Below are 25,057 nucleotides of genomic sequence, written 5' to 3' on the forward strand. Positions count from 1 at the left end.
TCCTGCCTCTCCTCATTCTCTTTTGTCTTCTCACCTCAATTTCACTCCCTAACCCTGCTACCCTGCCATGACACGACAATCAGTCTCCCTTGAGTCATCCTTACTTCCCCCCGACGTCCCCTATCACTCTGACGTCTTTCCCTCTTCCTCCCCCCAGCTCTGACGGACGCGGTCCTCTCACCCCACTGAACCCTCCTCCTTTATAAAGGGATTTTCCTCTTTTTAATCCGCGAGACCCCCGTGGCAGCCTCAGCACTCGGCGCACCGTCGGCACCGCGGGGCAGGAGCCGATCCTCCCTTCGCTCCTTCCCTCCTCCCGCCAGCGGGAAAGCCCCGGGCAGGGACAAAGCCCCGGGCAGGGACAAAGCCCCCGGCGGCTCGGTCCCGACACCGCCCCGCGGGATGGGCGGCCGTGCCCCGCGGGCTGCGGGGCGGCGCGGCGGCGGAGCGCAGGTGGGCGGCGGAGCGCAGGTGGGCGGTGGGCGCCGGGCTCCTCTCCGTGCTCCTCTCGGGCTCCTCTCCGGGCTCCTCTCCATGCTCCTATCCGGGCTCCTCTCCGTGCTCCTCTCCGTGCTCCTCTCCGGGCTCCTCTCCCCGCCCGACGGCGCGGGCGGCGGGCGCTGTTCCGCGGGCGCGGAGCCCGGGGAGGTCGGGGCTGGCTCGGCCGCTGCCCCGGCGGAGCTCGGAGCCGTCGGGAGCACGGACGGGAGTAGCGGCGCGGCTGGGGCCGGGGTGGGGAGGGGGCTGCGGGAGAGGCTGGGTGCGGGGCTGCCGCTCTCTGCGTCGCTCGGGAGTTTCCCCCCGCTGTAGTTGGTATACTTCAACATTTTTGCGTTCCGACAGCTTTTAAGCTTTCCGTTTGCTTCCCGTGTTGTGAGAGAACAGCTTCGTACGTTTCGTGCTGGACATTTAAATGTTGCAGAAAAGGAACCGCAGATTTTAAAATACGGGAGATGTTACAAGGGGGACAAGACTCAGCATTCCAATACAAACACTTAAAAGATGTGTTTTGCTGTTGAAGCTATTACTTATACATAGTTCTAGTCTAGTATTATTTACAGCAGTTTTGTCTTCAGAACAGAGATTGTTGTGATAGTCCCCATGGCAAAGATCTTCTGTTTTACTAAACTAGTCCGTGACTGAAAAGTTTCCAGATATTGAGGACTCAATATCTCAATGCTCAATAACTGACTTCTAAGGATAGTGTAGCTTTCAGCCACGTCATTCATTCCCCTTTGTATTCAGAGACTATAACCACTGGTTGTTGCTCTACAGTCATTTTAATTGGCATGTGACATTAATCTCAATTACATCTGAAATTCTCATTTCATAAATTCACTGGAATAATCTCTTTAATAACCATCTGAGGGGTTTTGTACACTGATTCTAAAAAGCAGGCGTGTTAAAAGCAGACCTATTATTGCATTCTCTCCAGAGGTCTTAATGAAATAGCAATAAAAGAAACAGTTGGGACTTCATCATGGCTTTCCATGTGGAGGGACTGGTGGCCATAGTTGTCTTCTACCTGGCAATCCTGGCAGTAGGGATATGGGCTGCTTGGAAAACCAAGAACACCAGCAGCGAAGGAGATCGCAGCGAAGCTATTATAGTCGGTGGAAGAGACATTGGTTTGCTAGTTGGTGGATTTACAATGACAGGTATGTAAAAAAACACGTTTTTGTTTCCTAGCCAGCATATAACTTGTCAGTTTTTCATCTGAATGAATTGCAATCTGTGTGTTGAGTAATGCAGAGTGTGGAAAATATATATACTTTTTATCCAATTGTTTAGTGAACAGCCAAAGGTAGCATCTGTATAAAATCAACAAATATTTGTAAATCTTACAGGAAGAATATATTTTCATTCCATATTCATCTGTAGATCAGATGTGTTTGGAACGAAAGTACGGAATTAATATAGATTTATTAGAAAGTTTTAAAATAACTGCTATTGTTCTTAAAACCGTCCAAATTTGTGTGTTATTCTTGGGTTTTTTTCATCTGAGTAAAACAAAGTTTATAGGGAAAAAGACTGGTGGGAACAGGAGGGTGTACAACATAAATTAACTTTCTTGAAGAAAATTGGCATAACTCCAAACTTGTAATTGTACAGATTTCAGCAAGCTTATTTTGTGGATTCTTTTAGCTGCTTTTTCAGCAGTTGGACAAAATAATGCATTGCTCTCAATAGTAGTATCAGTAAGAAAAGGCTGGGTGAAGGAAGAATCCTTCACTGATTTTGTAAACAGTGTTCTCTGACTCCCAGAGCCGGAGAAACCAGCCATCTTACCTGGGTAAATAAGATATTCACAATACTGTCCAAAATCTCAAAACTCATATTATGGTATTGGAACAAAAATGCATTCTAGGAAGAGTGACTTCACCCACCATTATATTAAAGCAAATTAATTTTTAGGCATGCTTTTTTGTTTGTTTGTTTGTTTGATGGTTTTGTTTTTGTTCTTAATTTAATCTAAATCGTATTCAGTCAAAGCCCTTTCAGTTATCGAATTGAATTTGTCTGACTGTATTTATGTTCTACTGTTTTACCTTGCTCTGCTTTCACAATTATCTAATAAGGAAGAGCAAGGTAAAACTTGGGCCAAAACTCTGCATTCTTTACTTGAGATAGTCACATTATTTCGCAGGGGCATTCTGCTGATTCAAGGACTGGATATTTAGGTATTAAGTAAAGAAGGTCTATAAAACTCAATAAAGTTTGAATACAGTCAGATGTTCTACTTTTTGCACTGTGCTGTAATTTACTGTGTCGCGCATCCGTCGGCTACTGGTGCATAAGATATGACGAGACTCTGTTCACAACAAGAGCTGGTTAAACTTTTCTGCTGAATGAAATGTTTTCAAGAGCACTGAAACCAGAATATTTTGCAGAATATTTGGTTGGCACCAAACAATAAACATTAAATCAGGGGAGTTGAGGTTTAAAAAAGGTATTTGCCACAGAAGTGGCTACAGCTGATGGCTTTGCGTGTAGAAGACACAAATTCTGGTCTCTGTAATCCTATTTTGCAGGAATATTTTGTGTAAGAGCTGAAGCACAGATGAGACCTGAACTGGGATTTCCTGTATATGAGGCATGTTCTGTAGCCACCACAATTCACACCCATCCTATATTGTGCAAGCTCTAGAGATGACGCAGTCTCTCATCTTTGCAGTAGAATACCAGACTGACCCTAAAGCCTTTGGGTAGCTAAAACTATTATGGATTTTACACTGTCTTGGCTGACTCTCTCCCCCCTATGCCTTCCTTAAATCTGGCAATTAAATCTTGATATGGAAACTAAGCTACCTTTCAGTCATAGCGAACCACGCCTGGCGCATAAAGCAAGAGCTGGGCACAAATCTGCTGAGCCCGGGGTTAGTCCGAGTTTTCTCTTATTGAGGGTGTTTGGGGCACTCGATTTCTAAAGTCATAACAAAACAATTATTAAAGTAAACTGATGAAAATCCACAGCAATTTTTACTAAATGGACACATTATTAGAGGTCATACTTGCTTTTTAAAAAGCGGTCGATGCTGATTTTGCGCATCACAACCATGTCTATTCGCAATACGTGACAATTCCAACATTGTCTTTATATTTTTCAGGTTTAATTCTCTAAATATAAATTAGAAAACAAAGCCTACTCCACAAAAGGAAAATAAGATGTTTTAAAGATATCCAGAAAAGATATTGTTTGTATGGAGCACTTTGGGTTATGAGATAAGGCCTTATTCTCTCTTTTTTGTCTGAGACAAACACTACAATGTTCCACGGGTATTGGCTATGAAAGTGGTAGAAATTTCTAGGGTTACTTACTGGAGAGGATGACAGCACTTAGCCTATAAATTTAAAATAAAATTCAGAACATAAGCATCAAAGTCAAGATTCCAGAGTAATTGTAGTTCATTTTCTAAACAACATTGAAAAATTGTAAAGCACTACCTATGAAACAACTGTGTATATTTTTGGCTATATGCTATGATCCTGAAGAAGAAAAAGCTGTGTCAACCAGCTACTGAAATGTTGAACACAATGCCTGTTGAAGGCTGAATGTGTCTGCAAGTAAGAAAATAGAAAGAATGAAAAGGTTGAATTGTGGATGGATCACAGCAGTTTGTATTAAAATGAAATAGCATTGTACCATAGTAGACACATTTAATCTGTGTATAATATTTACATAATTATAGATTAAATGTTGCTTTAAGTACTAGCCTTCCTTATTTTTGTGAATGAATTTTTAAAGAAGTGATATCTTCATCAAAATTGAATCTAATTTGATTTTGGGGATTGAGTTTAAACCTCAAAGGAAATAGTTAAGATTACATAACTAAATGCTCACAAACATGACCTGAAAGGTAATAATCTATTGATGTTATTTTTGCATTTTAGTTGAATAGAGCTACGTACCCTTCCACATGAAAAAGAAATATTACACAATTTGATTTTATTCTAATTCTTGGATCAGAATTTTCATTTCACAGAGCTTGAAGAGTTTATTAAATAATTTGAGAGGTCAGGTTAATTGTTCCTGAAGAGTGCCAAAAAATTTGGTTTCCTGGTATATATCATTATATATCAAGAACTCAGAGATCAACTTCTGTATGTCTCACAGGAACTAGAAGAAAAATGGCACTCCCTACCCTCAGTATTTTTCTGATCATTTTTTACAGTGTATGTTTTAAATGGATGCTGGTATTTGCTGCATTTTTTTTGTTTTTCAGATGGCAGGCAAAGAGAAGATTAAAATAGATTACCACATGAATGCTTCCATAGATTATTAAATATTGTATTCCTTTTTAGGAATTAGGTAGAAACAAAAAGAATTTCACCAAAAATAAAGGTATTAAACTAACTTTAAATTGTGGCTTAGCAAATGAGAATGACAAAATTAATATCTAAGGTTGAAATCCCATCCTATCTTATCCCTTTATTTCATTTCTAATGTATTTATGCTTTATGTAATATGCTTCCCTTTCTAAACATTTATTTTTTGATATTGTATACAGGTGCTTATTCCATAAGACTGTGCTACTTGAGACACAATAGACAGCACACATCCCAGGTAGTCACAGATTTTTCTGTAGAGGGTGGTGTCCCTCAGGGGTCCGTACTGGGACCAGTACTGTTCAACAGCTTTGAGGGCCATGGGCAATGGGACTGAGGGCACTCTTAAGCAAGGTTGCAGAGGACACCAAGATGAGTGCTGTGGTTGGTAATCTAGAGGGAAAGGATCCCATACAGAGGTACCTCGTCCAGTGCAAGAGGCCAAGTGCAATATCCTCCAACTGGATCAGGGCCAACATTGATACAGGGTGGGAAATCTGTGGATTAAGAGCAGCCCTGTTAAGAAAAACTTAGAATTGTAGAATCATCAGGTTTTAAGATCATTAAGTCCAACTGTCAACCAAGCACTACCACTGTAACCCCTAAACCACTACACCACATCACTCAGCACCAGATCCACACACCTCTTAAACACCTCCAGGGGCAGTAACTGCACCACCTCCCTGGGAAAGCTATTCCAGTGCCTGATCACCCTAACAGTCAATTTTTTTTTTCCTAACATCTAATCTGAATCTCACCTGTCTCAGTTTAAGACGATTTCATCTTGTCCTTTCACTGCAGACACGGTAGAAGAGACCGGACCCACACCACTACATCCTATCAGGAGGTTGTAGAGAGCAATGAGGTCCTGCTCTTCTCAAGACTAAACATGCCCAGCTGCCTCAGTTGTTTCTCATCAGACATGTTTTCTAGACCTTTTATGAGCCTTGTCACCCTTTGACACACTTCAGCACTCAATGTCATTTTTAAAGTCAGGGGCCCAGAACTGGAGACAGTACTTGAGATGCTGAGTACAAGGGGATGATGTCTTTCCTTGTCCTGCTGCCTGTACTATTGCTGATACTGGCCAGGCTGCCTCCTTGGTCATCTGGGTACACGCTGGCTCATGTCCAGCTGCTGTTGATCAGCACCCCAAGGTCCTTTTGTGCTGGACCATTTTCCAGACACTCTGTCCCCAGCCTGTAGCACTGCCCGGGGTTGTTGTGACCAAAGTCTAAGACTCAGCACTTGGTCTTGTTGAACCACATGCAGTTGGCCTCGGCCCATTTCTCCAACCTGTCTATATCCTACACTCCTGCAGATCAACACTCTGACCCAACTTGATGTTATCTGCAAACTTGCTAATTGTAGACTTAATCCCCTCATCCTGATAATCAGTAAAGATATTGAACAGGACTGACCTCAACACTGATCTCTGGGACAGGCTCAGAGAGTTGGGGTTGTTTCTCTGTAAAAGAGAAAGATCTATGAAGACCTGATAGCAGCCTTACAGTACTTAAAGGGTGCCTACAGAAAAGATGGGGATCAGGACATGTGGTCATAGGATGAGACGCAGACGTAGGGAACTGAAGGGTAGATTCAGTTTATATATTAGGAAGAAATTCTTTACTATGAGGATTGTGACACACTCAAACAGGTTGCCCAGAGAAGTTATGGATACCTCATCCCTGGAAGTGTTTAAGGACAGGTTTGGCAGGCTTTGAGCAGCCTGGTCTAATGAGTGGCATCCCTGCCCTTCAAAGAGAGGTTAGAAATAGAAGATTTTTAAGGTCCCTTTCAATCCAAACAATTATATAATTCTAGACCTCTGGTAAGCAAAGTATCATACTCCCCTCTATCTTAATTTACACTGTCAAGAGTCACAAAATTCCAGATGTTTGACAACTTTTTATGTAGATTATATATCCTTGCTCTTCTTATTAACAGTCAGCCTCAACCCATCTTCCCCATATGGTCCCATATGGGCATCACTCACCCCTTATTTCTTTAGTACACAATAGCTCTTGATAATCAAAAGTCTACTCATAGCAGGTCTCCTTGGGTCACTTCTTTTGTTGCAGTCTTTCTCTGAATGTACATCCCTCAAAAAAGTCCATTATACCATTTCCAACAGCAGAATGGTCCATTCCTCTGTTTCAAATTGCTGAAAGGGGTACAATTGTAATTCTCTGGTTGTTGGAGATCTTTGATTCTAAAGCCGTAGTGAAATTCAGCAAAATACCCTCTAGTAGTACTTGAGAGATATCAAAATGAAGGGAAAAAGAGTGGTTATTTAGCTCTTAATGCAATTTCTTAAGGAATTTTATTAAATTTTCTGAATTTGTTTTTCTCTCCAATTGTTTGTCTTAAACACAAAATCAAGCTTGCTTGTATGATCGTGGATGATGGGAAAATTCTAAGGAATGTTTAAGGAAAATACATTTCAAACTATTGTGACTTTTGCACAGAAACCTTAACTACTCTTATATGAAAAAGTAAAGGCTTCTGACACAAACCAAGAAATCCTTACAAAAATATAGGACTTGTAATAGTCTTCTGCCCTTGTTCAAACTTTGATTTATAAAACTTGCTCATTATACATTAGAAATAATTTTTAAAATTTTTGCATGGAATCTGCAAACAGGAAGAGATAAACTTTATTACTTCATTTGTTATGAAGTATTTTTGCAGATGTAATCACAGTACATTTCTGTCTTGGAGATTTTCTCTCATATGTACTGTTGATTCCAAATCCTCAAATGAAGAAACTTCCCTTAAAGGCAGAGAATCAACTCATTGTCAGAGGTTGGTATATTAAAAATACTGCTTTTTGAAGAAAGAGATGAAATCAGAAATGTTGGAGATAGCATATATCCCTTATTGAATATGGCTCAAGGAAGCATAGAACAAATGAATCAAAGTTTAGAACTTTATGGCAAAAAAACCCCCACAGCTCTATGTAGAAATATTTCAAGAAGTCAGAGTTTATTAATGTGCTTCATGTAGCAACAACTTAAATTTTAACAGGGTTTAAAAGGCTTTTTTTTTTTTTATGAAGGTCCTGGTAAATAATGTGTTCATTGAACTTTTGCCTAATTTAAATGTTTTTCTTCAGATTCCCTTTATGCCTCTCCTTCATTTGTACTAACACAAGGAAAATAGTAATGGTAAATAAGTAGTGGGGAACTCAGCCTTCACATCTTCATTGACTATACAGAGACTTATACACTTTGATGATTGCCTCAGTCCATTTGGCTTCTTTTTTCATATGCCTAGGCTGTACATTCAAATTAGGGCTGCCTTTAATAAAAGGATGCCATGCCTGGTACTTGTATTGTTCATACGATAAAAAATAGCCGTATCATGCATAGTGACAATTTTGTTATACAATGTGAGAGTTTTGCTTTCCTTGTGGGCAGTAAAGATTTTTCCATCTCTTCCTTTTCAGCCACATGGGTTGGAGGAGGTTACATCAATGGGACAGCAGAAGCTGTGTACGTCCCAGACTATGGTCTAGCTTGGGCTCAGGCTCCTATTGGATATGCCCTTAGCCTGGTTTTAGGTAAGTAAAGAATAATACTAATAGTCCCTCATTTTAAAGAGTTCTGATGTCAGGTCCATTCTTTGAAATGAAAAAACAAGGGTGTGATAAAAGATTGCTGAGGTAAACTGGGTCCCTTCTGCTGGTATATTTGGCTATTAAAAAAAAAAAAGAAAACAAAGCTGAAAATCTCTATAAATAGTTTGAGATCTCAAGTCTTCTAAACTCCTTGTGAAGATCTTGTTTGATTATTGCAACCATATTCTTCAGGGGGAGGTTGGAGGTAGAGAGTGGGAGGTGTGTTTAAATTGTCGATACCAAGTTTTTTACATTCAAGTTTTCTTTAATTGCCTATATTATCTGGAACAGTATCCAGGTATCAGTGCACTTATAGATCTTGGAATTAGAAAAATATCCTTTTGGCATGGGAAATTGCTTATACTTTATAGATCTTCACTAAGAATCTAGGCAACTTTTCTAATTTTGTGTAGGAAATACATAGCACATATTTCCTTAGATTGGAAACTATTTCCTTAAAGCTGAAACATGCTCCATCTTAAATGTAGTACAAAACTCTAAATCACATGTCAGAATACAAATGCAGAATCCTGATATATGCAGGGCCAGTGTGTAAAACAAGTTTTAATGCTGCAATAATGATGCAGCTGTTTAAAAAGCATGTTGTTGCCGAAAAAAGATCCTTTGTTTTTCATGTTTCCTTAGCATGACTGATACGCTCACCTTTCTAATATTGGCCTCTCAGTCTGTTCTGAATCTGTTCTCAGGGTCCTCCTACCTAATTTGTCCCTTTGTTTCCTTTGGTTGCTTAACCAGATCCTCTTTCACTTTTCATTTCTTCCTATACAGCTTGTTTTCCTTCTTCTTTCCTTTTTCTCCTTGAAAATGCTTCCAATGGCCTGTCCTAGTTATCCCCACTTTCCAGGCAGAAACTTTCCCCTCTGTAGATGTTCCTCTCTGGCCATGCAGAGTTCCAGTTCTGGCAGTGGCTGCCCTCCCTGAGAGCAACTCCATCTCCTGTAAGGAAAGCAGGGACTGTAGATGTCTGCCTGGTGTCATTAGGAGGTCATGAGGGTCACAATCTATTAATGTCACTTTTTTTGTTTTGTTTTATTTTGTTTTTAGAGTTGGGATTGAAGCACGAGAGATGAGTTTTGTGTTTAGACTTGGTTGCTTATTAACTTTTATTTATAGTACAGAGAGTGTTACAGTACTTTTAGCTAATAAGCTAAAAGCAAAAAAAATGGGGCTGTATCTTGCTTGTTACAAGGTCTTTTAAGGCCTAACTATTTAATTTAAAACTAACATTTATATTATTTCTATTTTTGACTTAATGACTAAACACCTGTGACTTGCAGTGTGGCATTTGCTATTTAATTATAAAAATACTACTTTAAGAAGAAGAAGGAACAAGGAGGAAAAAGAAGCCAATGCTTCAGAACTTCCATTTGTCCTATACTTATTACTATATTCTAAAACCCCAAATTACAAACTCTTTATTATGTGACATTGCACACTTTTATTTAAACTACACGCCAGTGATTTTAACTCTGTTACTTAAATTTGGAAGCCTTCTCCAAGGCCTTAAGTCAAAAGCAGTGCTCTTATGGGGTCAGTGCAGGAAAGCACTCTCAGGGTTCAAAACTCTCAGGATTCAGGGTTCCAACAACGATCCATCGATGTCAGTCACTGGCTCTTAGGATTGGAGTCACAAGCATCCTCCAGAGCAGAATTGACGCAAATTTGCAGTAGTCCAGAAGAGTTAGCCTCTCTGCTTCTTTTCACAGCTTATAGATACCAGCTTTGTCTTCCTGAAAATTATAATGGCCACTGCAGAGAAAAGCAGTGTGTATGTGCAACCATTTATCTGTCTGTGGAGCACAGAGAGGAAAGAATTTCTGTGGGTGTGAACTGTACAGGAAAGTTTGAGGGGAGGAATTCTTTATCCTTCTTTTAAAAATAAATAATCAAAATTATAAATACAAGGCTGCTTCAGACAGGAAGTATTTAAGATTGATGTCATCTCCCTGTTTGTTCTCCATATAATTTTTATTTTTCTTATTTTTTCAAGAAATTTGGTTTTAAAGGTTAGAATACCTCCTATTTCCTTTGACAGGTGTTTGAACATCCTAATAGATTATGGTTTTTTTGTTCTTCTTTCATTTTCTTTTACAATGATAACAAGTAGAATAGGGAAAGGATCCATTACCAAAGGAAGAATCACCAAAAAAAGAAAAAAAAAATCTGAAGGGTTTCTGCATCTACCTGCCTAAACACAGCATTCACATAAGCACTACAAATTGGGATGGGAGTGTGTGATCCAGTACCTTTTGTTCAGGGAACTTGATGAATGAAGAAATATGAATTATAGCAGGCAATTTGAAATTTGGAAAATCTTCTGCACAATAAGATGAATGACATATCTTGTCATGAGGAACCTAATTAAGAGTTGTCAAATGCCATACAGTATGTCTTACTTGGAAGTGACAGGGTTTCCAGTTCATTATTATACCTTATACAGGAGACAAGGAGTCTACTTGGCTATGGTCTTGTGCAGATCTCAACTCCACAGGTTTCCATACGAGGGCTGTTTCTGTTTTCCTGAAATAGGTCCTTTTTTTCCCAAGACAGAAAGAATTTGAGGAGGAGAGGCCTTTGTTCATTTATGTACACATTCAGCCCATGTGCCAGCCACGTATAGCAGAATTGCAGAATTACCCTGATGTACCAAAATTCCTTAGCATACATAAGTGAAATAACTGTATGACAAATATTCATGGCATCTGACACAGACAAAACTCAGAAGACCTCTGACCTATCCTGCAGGTGTAGTAAAGTTGTTTCAAACATACATAATAAATCTGAATTGTCCTGAAATAATCAGATTTGCTGTGTGTGCACTAAATTCTATTTCTGATTCAGGAATCTCAGACGGTGTTATTTTTAGAGTAGGACTGTGTAAAACTTCGTGCTGTATTCTGGTCTGAGAATCAACAGGATTAGGTAGAAAAGCCGTTCCTTTAGGCTAATCCAAAATTAGACAAAACTCTGACAGCATCCATAATGGGAGATTACATAAACTGAGCCAGAAAAAAATTTAAAAAGCCTTTTTTTAATTATCAGACTATAGATACTAATGGAATGTGTGTGTTTAAGTAATTCTGTAGACATATGTAAGAGTTTCCAGAGGATATTTAACTGCACTTTTTACTTACAAACAAAAAAATTGTATTTATGACATTTTTGTACCCTTAACTGACAATGAATGTTTTATCCCTTAATAGTAATGCATTTCTAAACTGTAGCTGGTGTCTTATGCTGCTTTTTCTTTGTAGGTGGCCTTTTTTTTGCAAAACCCATGCGATCCAAAGGCTATGTGACAATGCTGGACCCTTTTCAGCAGCTTTATGGAAAAAGGATGGGAGGACTACTGTTTATTCCAGCTTTAATGGGAGAAATGTTTTGGGCTGCTGCCATCTTCTCTGCCTTAGGTAAGGAATAAGCAGTAAAAATATTAATTTATTACAGGTAGAAATTATTAAGAATATCAGAAATGCATTTAAATTCTGGCTCCAAATGGTAGCTATTTAAGCCAAATGATTCAGACTGTGACATTTGTAAGACCCATTCTAACTAGCGTATAAATCCAGTAATGCTACCCCTTTATTTTTTTTGACAAGGGAAAGACATGCAAAATATCTATTAATTTTCCCATATCTTTAAGTTTTCTCTCCTCAAAGAGCATGGAAGGATTTAGGAACAAATTTCTGTTAACAGGGAGGATGACCTTAGTGATTGCAAGTGCCCCTTTGTGTGTCAAATCTGACCCAGCTTTTCTTTTACATCTCTGGGATGAGAGAAGCCAGTCAAAATTTCCCTTAATTATGTGTAACAGCATTTCCAATGCATCTAAACAAAATAATCCTTTGCATACAGGAGATCTACATATACAGAGCATTCCATACCATAAATAATAGAAGTAAACCAGATGCCCAGATTCTGATCAATAAACTGAAGAATTCTGCAATTCTAAATGGCTTTCTTCTTGACGAAATGAAGAAAATACTTAGGACTCAAGAAAGGATTTGGAGAATTCGTGAAACTATGATTCAATAGAAAATCACCCAACTACTCATCCAGTCCTGAAAAAAAATCAGCTTCCAGGGTTTTTAATTATATTTCATTTCAGGCCTGAATTTAGCAACCCCTTTAAGAACAGAGAAAGCCCTTGAGTTGAAGCACCAGTAATTGACTTTTACCAGCTAATCATACTAATAATGCACATGCATGTGGTAATGCCTTCTAGCATAAGCTATTTTAAACAAAAATAAATTTTGAAGGTACTCTCCAACTGCGCTCTGATGAACTGCAAAGCAATGGGGAGCTTGTTTACCACAATTTCATCACAAAATCCTTAAAAAGACTAAGAAAAAACTGCATGCTGAGGTGATAGGAGTTGAATAACTTGAAGAACACTCAGAATATTTGGAATATTTTTGATTAAGGACCAGCTATTCTCTTTTATTTCAACACAAGTGCTGTGAATACCTTTCTAGATTTATATAACAGCCAACAAACAGTCAAAGACTGTCAATGATTATAAAGAAGATTTTGATTTTAACTCTTCTGTGAATAATCTAGTTCCTTTTTCACACCTATCCCCACTGATGAATGTTTAATCCCAGTACTCTTCACTACTTGCTCTTCATCATGACTCCTTGCTTGGCAGGGTTGTAGATGTGAAACACTGGTCTTAAAGCTGTGGAAGAGGTCTGAGCTTGTAATTCTTAAGCACATGAACTTTGAAGGCTCATTGTGCAGCGAAAGCCACATGTGTCAGCTCTCAGAAGCTCTTATGTATCACACATCATGTTGTCTTCTAAGGCCAAAACTCTTCCAAATACGTGCTCCAGAATATCCATCTACAGTAACTCCAGCACTAAAAGCTGTTGCAAGATGCTTCATTTAAATTATCCTAATTAGAAGGAGATGAATTTTTTAAACATGGTCTTAAAACATAACAGTCACTTGAAATAGCTAATACTTGTAAGGGAAATGTATAACCATCCTGATGCCTGCTGGAGGGGCAGTGCAGGGGGACACAAGCTATTCAGGAGGTTTCTTGAGTGCACTGGCAACAACTTCTGACACAAATGATCAGGGAGCTGGTGAAGAGATGTGTTCTGTTGTACCTGCAACTTAGACATGAGGAAGAACAAGTCAGGGGTATAAAGGTCCAAGGCAGATTTGGCTGCAATGTTCATGGGGTGGTGGAGTTCATGGTCCTGAGAGGGGGGAACAAGGCAAATGTCACAACTTCAGCCATAGACTTCAGAAGAGTAGAGCTGGGCCTCTCCAACATTCTGAGCCTCTCCAGCATTCTACTTGGAAGAATCTCATGGGAGACTGCCCTGGAGTCCAGAAGAGCTGGTTGATATTCAGGGATCATCTCCTCCATGCTGAAGAGCAATTCATCCTAACTAAAGGAAAAATGTGAACGGCTGTTGAATGGGATGGGGCAGCTGGTGGCAAAAGATATGAAAAAGGCTGAGGTATTCAGTCCTTTTCTGCTCAATTCTTTGCTGGTAAGACCAGTTTTTAGGAATCCCAGGACCCTGAGAAGCCTGGGAAAGTCCAGTGCAAGGAAGACCTGCTGGGAGAGAACACATTGGACAGACACAGTTTCATGGGACCTCGGGATGCATCCTGCAAGTGCTGTGGCAGCTGGTTGGTGCCAGGAACATTGCTGGAACTCCTCCATTGCAGGAACATTCTCAGTATCCTTCTGAAGACTGTGATAATCAGGGATGTGCATAGCTGGTTTTCCCAGAGGGAGCAAGACAGTGTAGTCCTTACAGACCTGGAGGGACATTGACGAAGTGCTGTTGGGACCCTTCTCCATTTCCTAAGAACCTGCAAAATGGCAGATGCTAAACTTAGACCAACAGGAGCATCTCTTTTTCCATTCTCTTCAAAGGTGCAGAAAGGGTGTGCAGAATATAGAGGGGGGGAATTATTAGTGCTGTTACTAAGTGTCAGACCAGAACTAATACATGCAACTTAACAAAGGTGTGCCTTCTCATCAGATATGCCAGGATATACACACTAACACAAAGTGCTTTGGTTTTCCCCTTAGGTGCGACTATAAGTGTGATCATTGACATTAATGTCAATATTTCAGTCATTATTTCTGCCCTGATTGCCACTATGTACACACTTGTGGGCGGGCTTTATTCTGTGGCCTACACTGACGTAGTTCAGCTCTTCTGCATCTTCTTGGGACTGGTAAGTTTGGCGTTTTTTCCTCTATTTGTCAAGGATTTTGCCCTGAACAGCTAGAAGGACTGTGTGTCCTGGGGTGTACCAGGCATAGCACTGCTAACCAGACTCACAGATGCTGATTTTAAAAGAGTCTGCGTTTGCATCAGTGTACAGCCCGTACTTTGGAAATAGTGCTGTCCAAGAGGTCTGATTCTTTGGCTTTTTTCCAGCCAGTCTGGCAGTCCAGCCACCCTTGCAATTTTCCTCTTGAGTATACATTTAACTGAGAATAGGACTGGTGCTGACTCCTTCCCTGTCTGTCTACAGGGACTGTGGCTCAGGCACTGGAAGGAGGCATCAGACATAGGAAGATTTTGGTAAAGTAGTCCAAAAATTCAGTCACTGGACCTGCAGAGCTGATATTTTACTGCTTCTCTTTTCTGTGGTTGTCACCTACACAGCTTAGTTTAACTCCTGTTAACTTAGTTAACCTTCTTGGGTTTTCCCTCATTTCCCATAATTATTTCGCATAATACAGGAAGTCTCACCAGATGTCTTGAGTGTTTTACTGTGATGGTGTGAACATCCCTTATCAGCTATCAATTATATGCTAGTGGGTAGCTTTTTATTTGCTGCTGTTCTTTAAGCCCCATATTGGAAATCATCAGTGTGGCAGGGACCAGATCACAAGGGTGCAGTCGAAGAAGCTGCTGGCTTTGTTTGCCGGTGACAGCAATAGACAGTCACAGGTGTGCAGAGAACTGTGATATGCTACAATAAATGAAGTGACTCAAGATGAAGGAACCAAAGGGCACCTTGGGGGCCTGGAATTCTTTCTCTGCTTTCAACAGAGTTCTTGTGCAGCCCTAGGGAAATTGCTTCAGCAGTGCTTACACAGGTGGTCACTAATCAGCTCTGTGTGTGTGCTTACTCTGTGGCATCTTACTGTGAGGACTATGGCCTTTAAGTGATTTAATGGAAATGGTGTTAAATAGCCTGAAAAGGCAAATCCAAGTTCCAACTGGCCACCTCAAATGAAAAGTTACTCCAGACCTTCTTCCCTTATATCTTTGTTCTTCATCTAAACAGTGGGGAAAATACTGTCTCTTTCCCTAAGATAGATGTTAATATTTGTGAAACACTAAGTTTCTACAGATGGCATGTGTTACAGAAATTCCCAAAACTGGAGATAAATCAAAGAACAGAAATTGTCTTCCAATCATGAACCACTAGAGAGCCTGATCCCATTGGAATAACATTAAAATCAGCATGAACCTGATAGGGGCATTGGAAGCAAATGAAGGTTGTACAGAAGTCTACTAAATGATTAGACCTATAGCTTTGTAGTGTTATGTTTAATTCAGGTTGGGGTCTTTATGTAATTTCCCATTTGAAATACACAGCAATAATATAGTGCTGAAGAACCCAAATTCATGAACTCGAGTGTAATCAGTGAGGCTGAAGAGTCTGTATCTAAATGGTCATGCTCTAGGGAGGTAGGTTTAGGTGAGATGGGACGCTCTTACAGTAGATGTCACAGCAGAGGATGGCACAAGTTCAGTTATCCTAGCTTGTCCTCCAGGCTCTGGAGTAGTTTTCACTCCCACTGTCACAGAGCTTTGCTGCTCCTTCCTCTAATGTCAGTTTTCTGTCGTGTTCTTATCCAAGACAAAAGGCTTGCTGTAAATCACACTTGTTCCTCCTTTCAGCCACAGCTTTTTCCTTAGGTTCCCTAACCTCTATCCCAGCCACTCCATGTGCATCCTTGTTTTTCTGTTTACAGTCTAATGTAGCATCTCTCCTTCTTTCCTCACCATCCTGTCTGTACCCACACCTGCGATTCTCATCTCTTCATATTAATCTTGCCTCGTGAGAATTTCCCTGAGCCCTGTATCCCCCACTATTTACTATCTCTTCATCTCATCTATATTATTAATTCCCCATTCTGAACTTTATATTTTCCCAAATATTTCCCATGAATAGTTCAGGGCTGTCATTTTTGGCAGGAAAGGAGTCTAAATATATAGATGTAAATTATGACATCCCAATAAACTGCAGGGCCAAAGAAAGTGTCTTGATTTGTTTTATTTACTAATGAAAAGGTAGTTCTTGAGACCACAGAGAGCTAGGTTACTGTGAGGAACTGGAATTGTTTACAAAAGCTCATAATGTATTTGCAATGCAGTACTGATTAAATCCTGGGCTGTGGCATGCAGACTCCAGATGGACTTTTAGACATTTACCCTACCGAAAATCTCAGCAAAATATGGCCAAACTACATCTGTTCAGAAGCTCATCACTTGGACATTTGACATTTCAGATTCAGAAACAAGAATAAAAAAATCTCACATCCTTGTTCCCCCTGAATTTCTCAGGAGAGTATCAGTATCCATTAATTGCGACAATATGTTTATTTTTCTCTCAAAATATCTTGAAAAATTTTGGCTCTCTTTCGCAAAAAAAAGCTCAACCAGAGATTGAGAAGGGAATCTTTCTGCCCAACTGCTTAAACTGGCAAAGTTTAACAGAGAACAGAATCTTATGGTATGGGATAAACTGCCTGAATAATAGGTGGTGCTACAAAATATTCTTCATTCATTTTTGCAATAATTATGCAGCAAAATTGAGAAAGATGTTTGACTTTACCCCTCCCTGCTCCTGTTGCCCCTATGCACTTAACTGTGACCAGTTGTGATTGTGCAATTTGTGTGGTTTTGGATATCAGTGGATCCTTAAGGATGCTGTGCTTGTGATAATCTAGTCTACATAGTGCAAAGCCTGGTTTTCACCTCAGTTGGAGCAGCTGAGTTTCTGCTCCACAGAGAATCAGTGACTTACACTATTGAAAATTACTTTGCAAGTAAATGCACATAAAATGCAGATGAAGGAATTGGTCCTTCTGGCAGAAACCATCACTGGGAATACTTCTTGATTTAGATAAAAAATGAAGAGACTAAAAATGGTCAAGACACCCCCCCTAGAAAACATCTGTGAGGCAAAGAAGTTCTGTAACACTGGGCTAATATTAATTCTAGAGGACGAGAGATAAGGCTGTACCAACAGCAATCCTGTCTTTTCACAGTCTTTCAATACTTAGCCTAGTACTGAATTAAAAACAAATTCCCAGGCCTTCAGATGTGATGTCTCATGCCTGTATGCTGCCAAGTCCTGATGCTATTACATGAAAATTTGTATGTAAATATTTCTCTACTGTGTGATCCAGGAAAGAGTGTAAGCAAAATATGAGGAGGTAAAATAAAATGAAGTTGTATAAATGTGTCTTTGCTGCCGATTTTGCAGTTTCCATTGATTAATTCTCTGCTTACACTCTCCAGGACACATCCACTACCAAGCCCTCTGGATTTCAGAGATGTTCCACCTGCAAACAGTCTGACTTTTTGCATCTTGATAATTTGGTATTCGATCTGTAGCAAGCAACAATAAGGAAACTAGATGAGTTTTAATATTAAAATTTCACAGTTTTATAATATGTTATTTAGATCTGAACACATTGTTTTTCTTTGGTTGCAGTGGATCAGTGTCCCCTTTGCTATGTCCCATCCTGCAGTAACTGACATTGGGATCACAGCTGTGCACCATGTGTACCAAGCACCTTGGCTTGGATCTATCAACTCACTTGACATTTACACATGGTTGGACAATTTCTTTTTACTGGTAAGTGGTGATTTGTATGAAGGACTGAAGCATTTAAGCACTTACACCACGTTACCGTGACAGCTGAAAATAATAGAGTCTACTTAAGAGTTTCTATCAAACTGAAAACTTTTACCCCCTTGACTCATGCTTGATATTTCTGCACATTTGAATGATTTCATTGACATATCAGCCAGCATTGCCAGGAATGTAATTTAAATATCATCAGACTGAAAGAGCTGACATGTTAAAATTAAATAAAATTGCACAGCTAATGCTTAACTGATGTCATTGTTGGCAGAGGAATTCATATATTGCAGAAGGCAATAAATACATTATACAAATGGTTAAATATGCCTTAGGTATAGGTGAAGAAAAAGCTGTGCAGAGATGGATGGCAGGATGGATAAATTTGTACATGCTCACATGCCAGAATTAACTGAGGTCTTTCATTATTTAATACCTATATATTACACATGGGATCAGTGGTTATTAAGTACTTTCCACTAGAGGATCTAGAAACACATGCTAACATTTTCCATTCTCAGTGTCCCTATGCAAATTTACACTGGTTTTATTATCACGCTGAACTTTGGACTTACATTTTCTGACTTTTTTTTAAATCCTCGCAGCCAAAATTATTCAGGGTTTTTATAACTGGTCTATTAAAACATGTTATTTTATTCAGCATTCTCTCAGAGATCATTAACTCAAATGGCTGGATTCTTTCCTGTAATCTGGAAGGTTTCATTTCTGCTGTTAACCAAAGGAAAGTTCTGATATTGCCAAATTATGACACATTTTCTTTTCTTCTTGTTTGTTTCATTATAGCTCAAGAAATTTACACATTCTTGGAAGGCTTTGATAAAGGAACATTATTATCAAGGTGGCAAGAAAAACAGTCATAAATAGCAAGTCGAAGCCAGGCTTGTCTGTAAAACATTAATTTAGTCCCTATGCATGCATGAAGCTATATGAAACACCTGTATACACACTGGCTGGTGAAAATGCCTCCTGCCTCATTTAGTGTATAGAACTGCGTTATGAGATTTGCTTGGTTTTCTTTCCATGCTTTTAGAGACAGATACTTGGTTACTTAGTGGAGAGTATTAAAACCGTACTCTCAGGACAGAATTGTTAGCACTTGAGTTTTCCACCTTTGGTACACTCTTTTGTGTCGTATTTTTCAAAAAATAATTTTAAGTCCAATCAGGATCTTCAGTTACATATCCAAATAAAAGAGAAGGGTTTTCACCATAAAGCAAAACTTTTATTTTTTTGGCTTTGTCTTCCATTTCTATTGGTATTGTATTTGCTTAAGGCAGTGAGAGAATAATTCTTCAGATTCCTGAGTCCATACAGAATGTCTCACCTTCTGTAAATGGCTGCACGCATTCACAAAGGAAGATAAAATCTTGCTTTGACATCATATCACAGTCTAATCTGATTTTAGTGAAGGAGGAGTATTGGAGGGCAAATTCTTGAAATATGAAATATGAAAATAGTACTTTTCGTAAAGACTTGGGGATTACAGAAACTACGAAAGGGCAAAGAGTTGACCCTAATTCTATTTTAAAAAATAACTTGTCTAAAAGAATGGGATTTAAGTGAACTTACACAGGTTTGCAATTGCTTGTGAGAATGAAAGTTGCAGTTATTACTGGCTGGCTGATATTCAATAAATAAATTTAAAAGCAGCAATATGGCTTTCAGCATTCAAGTGAGCCTTGTACATGGTCTCTGTATGGTGATAGTAAAATGATTCAGCTCCCCCACAATCACAGCATGCTGTTGTGTTTGCAGACATTAGGAGGAATTCCATGGCAAGCATATTTCCAGAGAGTTCTTTCCTCGTCTTCTGCCACATATGCTCAAGTTCTGTCATTCCTGGCTGCTTTTGGCTGTCTTGTGATGGCTATTCCTGCAGTAATGATTGGTGCAATTGGAGCATCTACAGGTAAATTATTAAAAATCAATAGTACAATAAATGTAAAATGAATAGTGCAATAAGTGTGTGAAAATAAATCTTGTGTTAGATATAGGTGACTTATAGGTTAGATAGACAGGTGGCATCATTTTTCAACTCATGACTCTTTCAACAGAAGACTACACAGAAAAATAATGTTATAGAATATTTCTCCCAAAGGAAATTTTTCCTATCAGAGTGGATGAAATTAAATTATTTTGTACATTCTAGATATCTACAGACATAATACTTCTATTCAATGTTTGCATTAGTTTCTGGAATTTTTGTTTGGTTGTACCAGTAATAATGGGGAGTGGCTAAGGAAGCTGTGATTATTTAGCCTGGAGAAAAAGAGACTGAGGGAAGACATTTTCCTCTCTACAACTACCTGAAAGGAAGCTGTAGCAAGGTGCATCTCCCACATAACAAGCAACACGACCCGAGGAAATGGCCTCAAGTTACAGCAGAGGAGGTTTAGAATGGATTTTAGGAAAACTGTATTCACCAAAAGGTTTGTCAAGCACAGACTGCCCAGGGAAGTGGTGGATTCACCATCCCTGGAGCTATTTAAATATGTGTAGATGTGGCTCTTGGGGATGTGGTTTATTGGTGAGCTTGATGGTGCTGGGCTAACGGTTCAACTCAATGATCTTGTGTTTTCCAACCTAAATAATTCTTTGATTTATCAGAAAGTTCTTACCTTTACCAATATATCCTTGCCAAGTTTTTTTGTCATGGTGAGAGTGATCCCCATCACAGTGACTATGTAGCTAAACTGTTAAAAATATTCTATTAGAAATGTTTACATTGCTTTGAGCCCTGTCTATAATCCAAAAGAGTAGTTAAATACATCACCAAAAAAATGGATCCCAGACTTGTTTTATTGAATAAAACTACATTTATGAGCAATTTAAAGTTTATTTTAGAGACAAGCAAAAATGCTGAGCAGAATTAAATCTGCCCAGAGAAACTAGCGTGATACTGCCTCTCTGAAATGCAGTCACTCTGGCCCTAGTAACAATTCATTCATTGAATGTGCATGAAAATGTGGTAATATGAATGAATAGCTTGCTACACTTGAAATCTAGAGGTATTGTGTCTGCTAATGTTACTGATAACTTACTGGTGTCCATATTGCAGCTTGGAACCAGACTGAATATGGTGTCCCTGACCCCAAGAGCAAAAAAGAAGCAGATATGATTTTGCCCATTGTGCTGCAGTACCTTTGCCCAGTCTATATCTCATTCTTTGGCCTCGGTGCTGTATCTGCTGCTGTGATGTCCTCAGCTGACTCTTCAATTTTATCAGCAAGTTCTATGTTCGCTCGGAACATTTACCAGCTTTCCTTTCGGCAAAATGTGAGACACTGTTTTCGTTTTCACTTTTAGAGAAGATTTTAGGTGAGATCTTAACTAGGTGATAAATACATAGGCTTTAATTTCATAATGAAACACCTCTTTCATGTTCCTGCCTGTAACTAGAAAAAGAATTTAATTACTAACAGTATGTTGAACAAACTGAAAACCATAAAAATAATTATGGTTGTGACTGATGATGGAAGTGAAAAAACTGGCTTGGGGAGGGCAGCAGTCAAGAGTTCTCATGGAACTGCAGTTTACCCAAACAGCTAATTACTGTTGCTACAAGCATAAGTTCTACTTCAATTCTTCACAAAATGAGACATTTTTCTAATCTTTCATTTATTGGGAAATCATTTGGCAACAAAATGGTCTAATGAGTTGGAGTTTTTCTTAGGAAACAGAGAAGAAATTCTGATACTGACAGTTTTCTTCTAGTTGAGCCATATTCTGATTCTATCTAAAAGGTATTTCTTACACTGCTTTTTTTCCTCTTTGACTCATCATCAAGCTTTTTGCTATGTTCAAAGAGCAATGGCCTTGGGAATGGCAGCCATAATCCTTAGGATTTTTTTCTTGAGATTGAGATAGAGATATTAGTTTGCAATTATTTTGAATGATTCATGCAAAGCTTTCTTTTACAATTCAGTGCTTTATATTTTCTGTATGTAAGTGTAGGCATACATGTATAGACATGAAAAAACCACCTAACACTGCCCTTTTTTGCAGGCTTCTGACAGGGAAATTGTGTGGGTCATAAGAATCACTGTTCTTCTGTTTGGAGCATCAGCAACAGCAATGGCACTGCTGGCTTCGTCAGTGTACGGCCTCTGGTACCTCAGCTCTGACCTGGTTTATATCATCATCTTCCCCCAGCTGCTGTGTGTGTTATTTATTAAAGGAACCAACACCTATGGTGCCATTGCAGGATACCTGTTTGGCCTTGTCCTCAGGATAACCGGAGGAGAGCCGTACCTCTACCTTCAGCCCTTGATCTTCTACCCTGGCTGGTACCAAGATGATAACAATCTCTACATCCAGAGATTCCCATTCAAAACACTTGCTATGCTCACCTCCTTCTTTACTAATGTCATAGTCTCCTACTTAGCCAAATACTTATTTGAAAGTGGGACTTTGCCACCAAAGCTGGACTTTCTGGATGCTGTTGTTGCCAGATACAGTAGAGAACACATGGACAAAGCGACTCTTGTAAAAAGTGACAATATTGTATTAAATGAACTTGCACCTGTGAATCCACGACACAGTCTATCTTTGAGCTCAACTTTCACAAACAAGGAAGCCTTCAACTACGTTGATTCGAGTCCAGAACTGTCCAACACTGAAGATAATTAAAAAATATTGTAGCCACAGGCAAAACAATGAGAAGCAAGATATTCTACAAAGAATAGTAAGAAGCATTTTATCAGAAGGAAAGCAAGAATTGGGAATAAAATGCCACTGCACATTCTTTAAGTTGTTTCTAGGAGCAGGAGCATCCCATGGGAGGAACTCTTTTCTGCTGTTATCTAATATGTTGGATCAGATCACAGAGTGTTTGCTAAAGTATACACACAATCTCATTCCTTCCATCCAGAGCTATATATTGTACAATTTTTTAAAATATTTAAAGTTTAAGATACATGTAGAAGAAAATGTGCAGCAGTTCTTAGCTAGGATATCATATGAAGAGATTATAATACAGTAAATCTGAAATACTATCACTCAGCATTTCATTGGCATTAAGTGAAAATATATTGCCACAGCTATAAGTGATTTATTACTAAAGAGCTAGTTGCTTGAGCAAAGACAGATAGATAACTTCCCTGGGGTTTTGGTCTGTTATTTTTTTCTTCATAAAGAAATTTGAATAATACAAGCTAGTATTTTATTATTTGTATGAGACAGCAAAGTGCGCAAATAGTAATAAATTCCTTTTAGGAGTGCCAAACATGATATATTAATCTTTAAAAGTTAAAATTAAGTCACCAGTTTAAAATTGTTATACCTGATGTAAGACAACCTTAAGCAAAATATGTTAATATAGGTGTTCTCTTTCTTTTCCTGTGGTTAGTGACTGTCAGCAAAATTCTTAGAGCAATAACGAGTTGAAATTCAGCTTGTGAAAAATGGCTCTTACAGAAAAGCTCATAAACTAGAGAGAACTTTTCAGTGTTGGCAGAAGAAGCCTTATCTTGACTTATCATCAAAATTAACACAAGCAAAGCAGTCTGACACCAAGCAACTTCACCAATGGAATAAATACTGAAAAGTAAAGAGAAACAAAAGGGCTTGAAAAGAGAGATAAGAGGGTTTTCCTTGCAGAAAATTCCCAGTTTTCACTTATTAAAAAAAAAAGCTATTCTTAAAGATACTGAAAAATCTTTTGGCTTGGTCATGCTGGAATTACTCTGGAAATTTCAGATTTTCCACAGAAAATAATATTTCCTCAAAAAAAAAAAAAATAGGCTTAGTGGGCAGCGTTCCACATCTCTAAGTGTTTGCCCCTGAAAGCAGCTTGGAGAGGAACTGAAAGGAATGATGAACCCACAAACATAGCGAGAGGCACAGTGGTGTCTTCCACTGAGTGCTGGACTCCCTCCTTGCCCCCTGTCCTGGCCATCCCAGGGAGCCTGCAGATCAGCAGCAGTGCCAGGTGCAGACACGACTTGGCTCAGGAATGGCAGTGCTGGCCCCAAGCAGCAAAGGGGGGAGATGAGGCCTCTGCTGAGGTTGCCTGGGCCAGCAGGAACACGCAGTGTGGTTCCCACTTGCCCACGGCCAAGATGATTGTGTGTGTCCCCATGGGTACGTGCCTTTCTCAGCGTCAGCTCGAGTAGCGGCATTGCTCTACAATTGAGAGTTATGCTCCAATAATTCTTTTTACAATCTGTGTATTCTGTTGAAATCCAGATATCCTCCTGTTGCTGGTCACCAGTGAAATTTCTCTTTTTAACGCTCACAGCATGAGGAGTTGTACTGGAGGATAGGAGATGCAAAATAGGTTTTGCTGCTAAAGGAAGAAGCCATCAACTTGTACATTCAGTGTTGACATAAGCTTTCACAAGGCTGAATCCGTAGATATGTTTTGCTCCTTTTGTGGAGTCTTAAGAGAAGATATATATATTTATTATGTAGAAAAAATTAATTTCAGAGATGTTGATTTTTTTTTCTCTTTACACTGCATTTAAAAATAACATTGCCACTCAGTTCTGAATACACATTGTGACCTGCAGTACTACTGTGCTTATCAATATGGAGTGTGCTCTGGGTGAAGGGAATCAAACCAAGGACCTGCACTAAATACTCAGAAGAGCCAATATAGAAAAGAAATTAAAAGTTTCTGCAAGGTGAGGGAATAGGCCACCAGTGAAATTCAGGATGCTGAGTATCACAAACCAAACATGAACCCAGCAGAATTAATTTCCCCATGAA

The 25,057-nt window shown here is 39.1% G+C and overlaps 1 protein-coding gene across 2 annotated transcripts; it reads left to right on the forward strand.

Annotated features, from left to right (window-relative positions):
* Positions 1 to 25,057, forward strand: SLC5A7 (solute carrier family 5 member 7). 2 transcript variants are annotated; one of them, XM_033052844.2, is made up of 9 exons: positions 1 to 453; positions 1,436 to 1,658; positions 8,276 to 8,389; positions 11,722 to 11,877; positions 14,523 to 14,671; positions 18,179 to 18,322; positions 20,105 to 20,258; positions 21,408 to 21,625; positions 22,355 to 25,057. In XM_033052844.2, the coding sequence occupies exons 2-9, from the start codon at positions 1,481 to 1,483 to the stop codon at positions 22,976 to 22,978; spliced, it is 1,737 nt and encodes a 578-aa protein (XP_032908735.1). In that variant the 5' UTR covers positions 1 to 453; positions 1,436 to 1,480; the 3' UTR covers positions 22,979 to 25,057. The 2 variants fall into 2 exon arrangements, with proteins under 2 accessions (XP_032908735.1, XP_032908734.1); XM_033052843.2 differs by lacking the exon at positions 1 to 453 and having other exon boundaries at positions 1,001 to 1,658.

The sequence above is a fragment of the Catharus ustulatus genome, chromosome 2, assembly GCF_009819885.2.
Source record: "Catharus ustulatus isolate bCatUst1 chromosome 2, bCatUst1.pri.v2, whole genome shotgun sequence".
Lineage (NCBI taxonomy): Eukaryota > Metazoa > Chordata > Aves > Passeriformes > Turdidae > Catharus > Catharus ustulatus.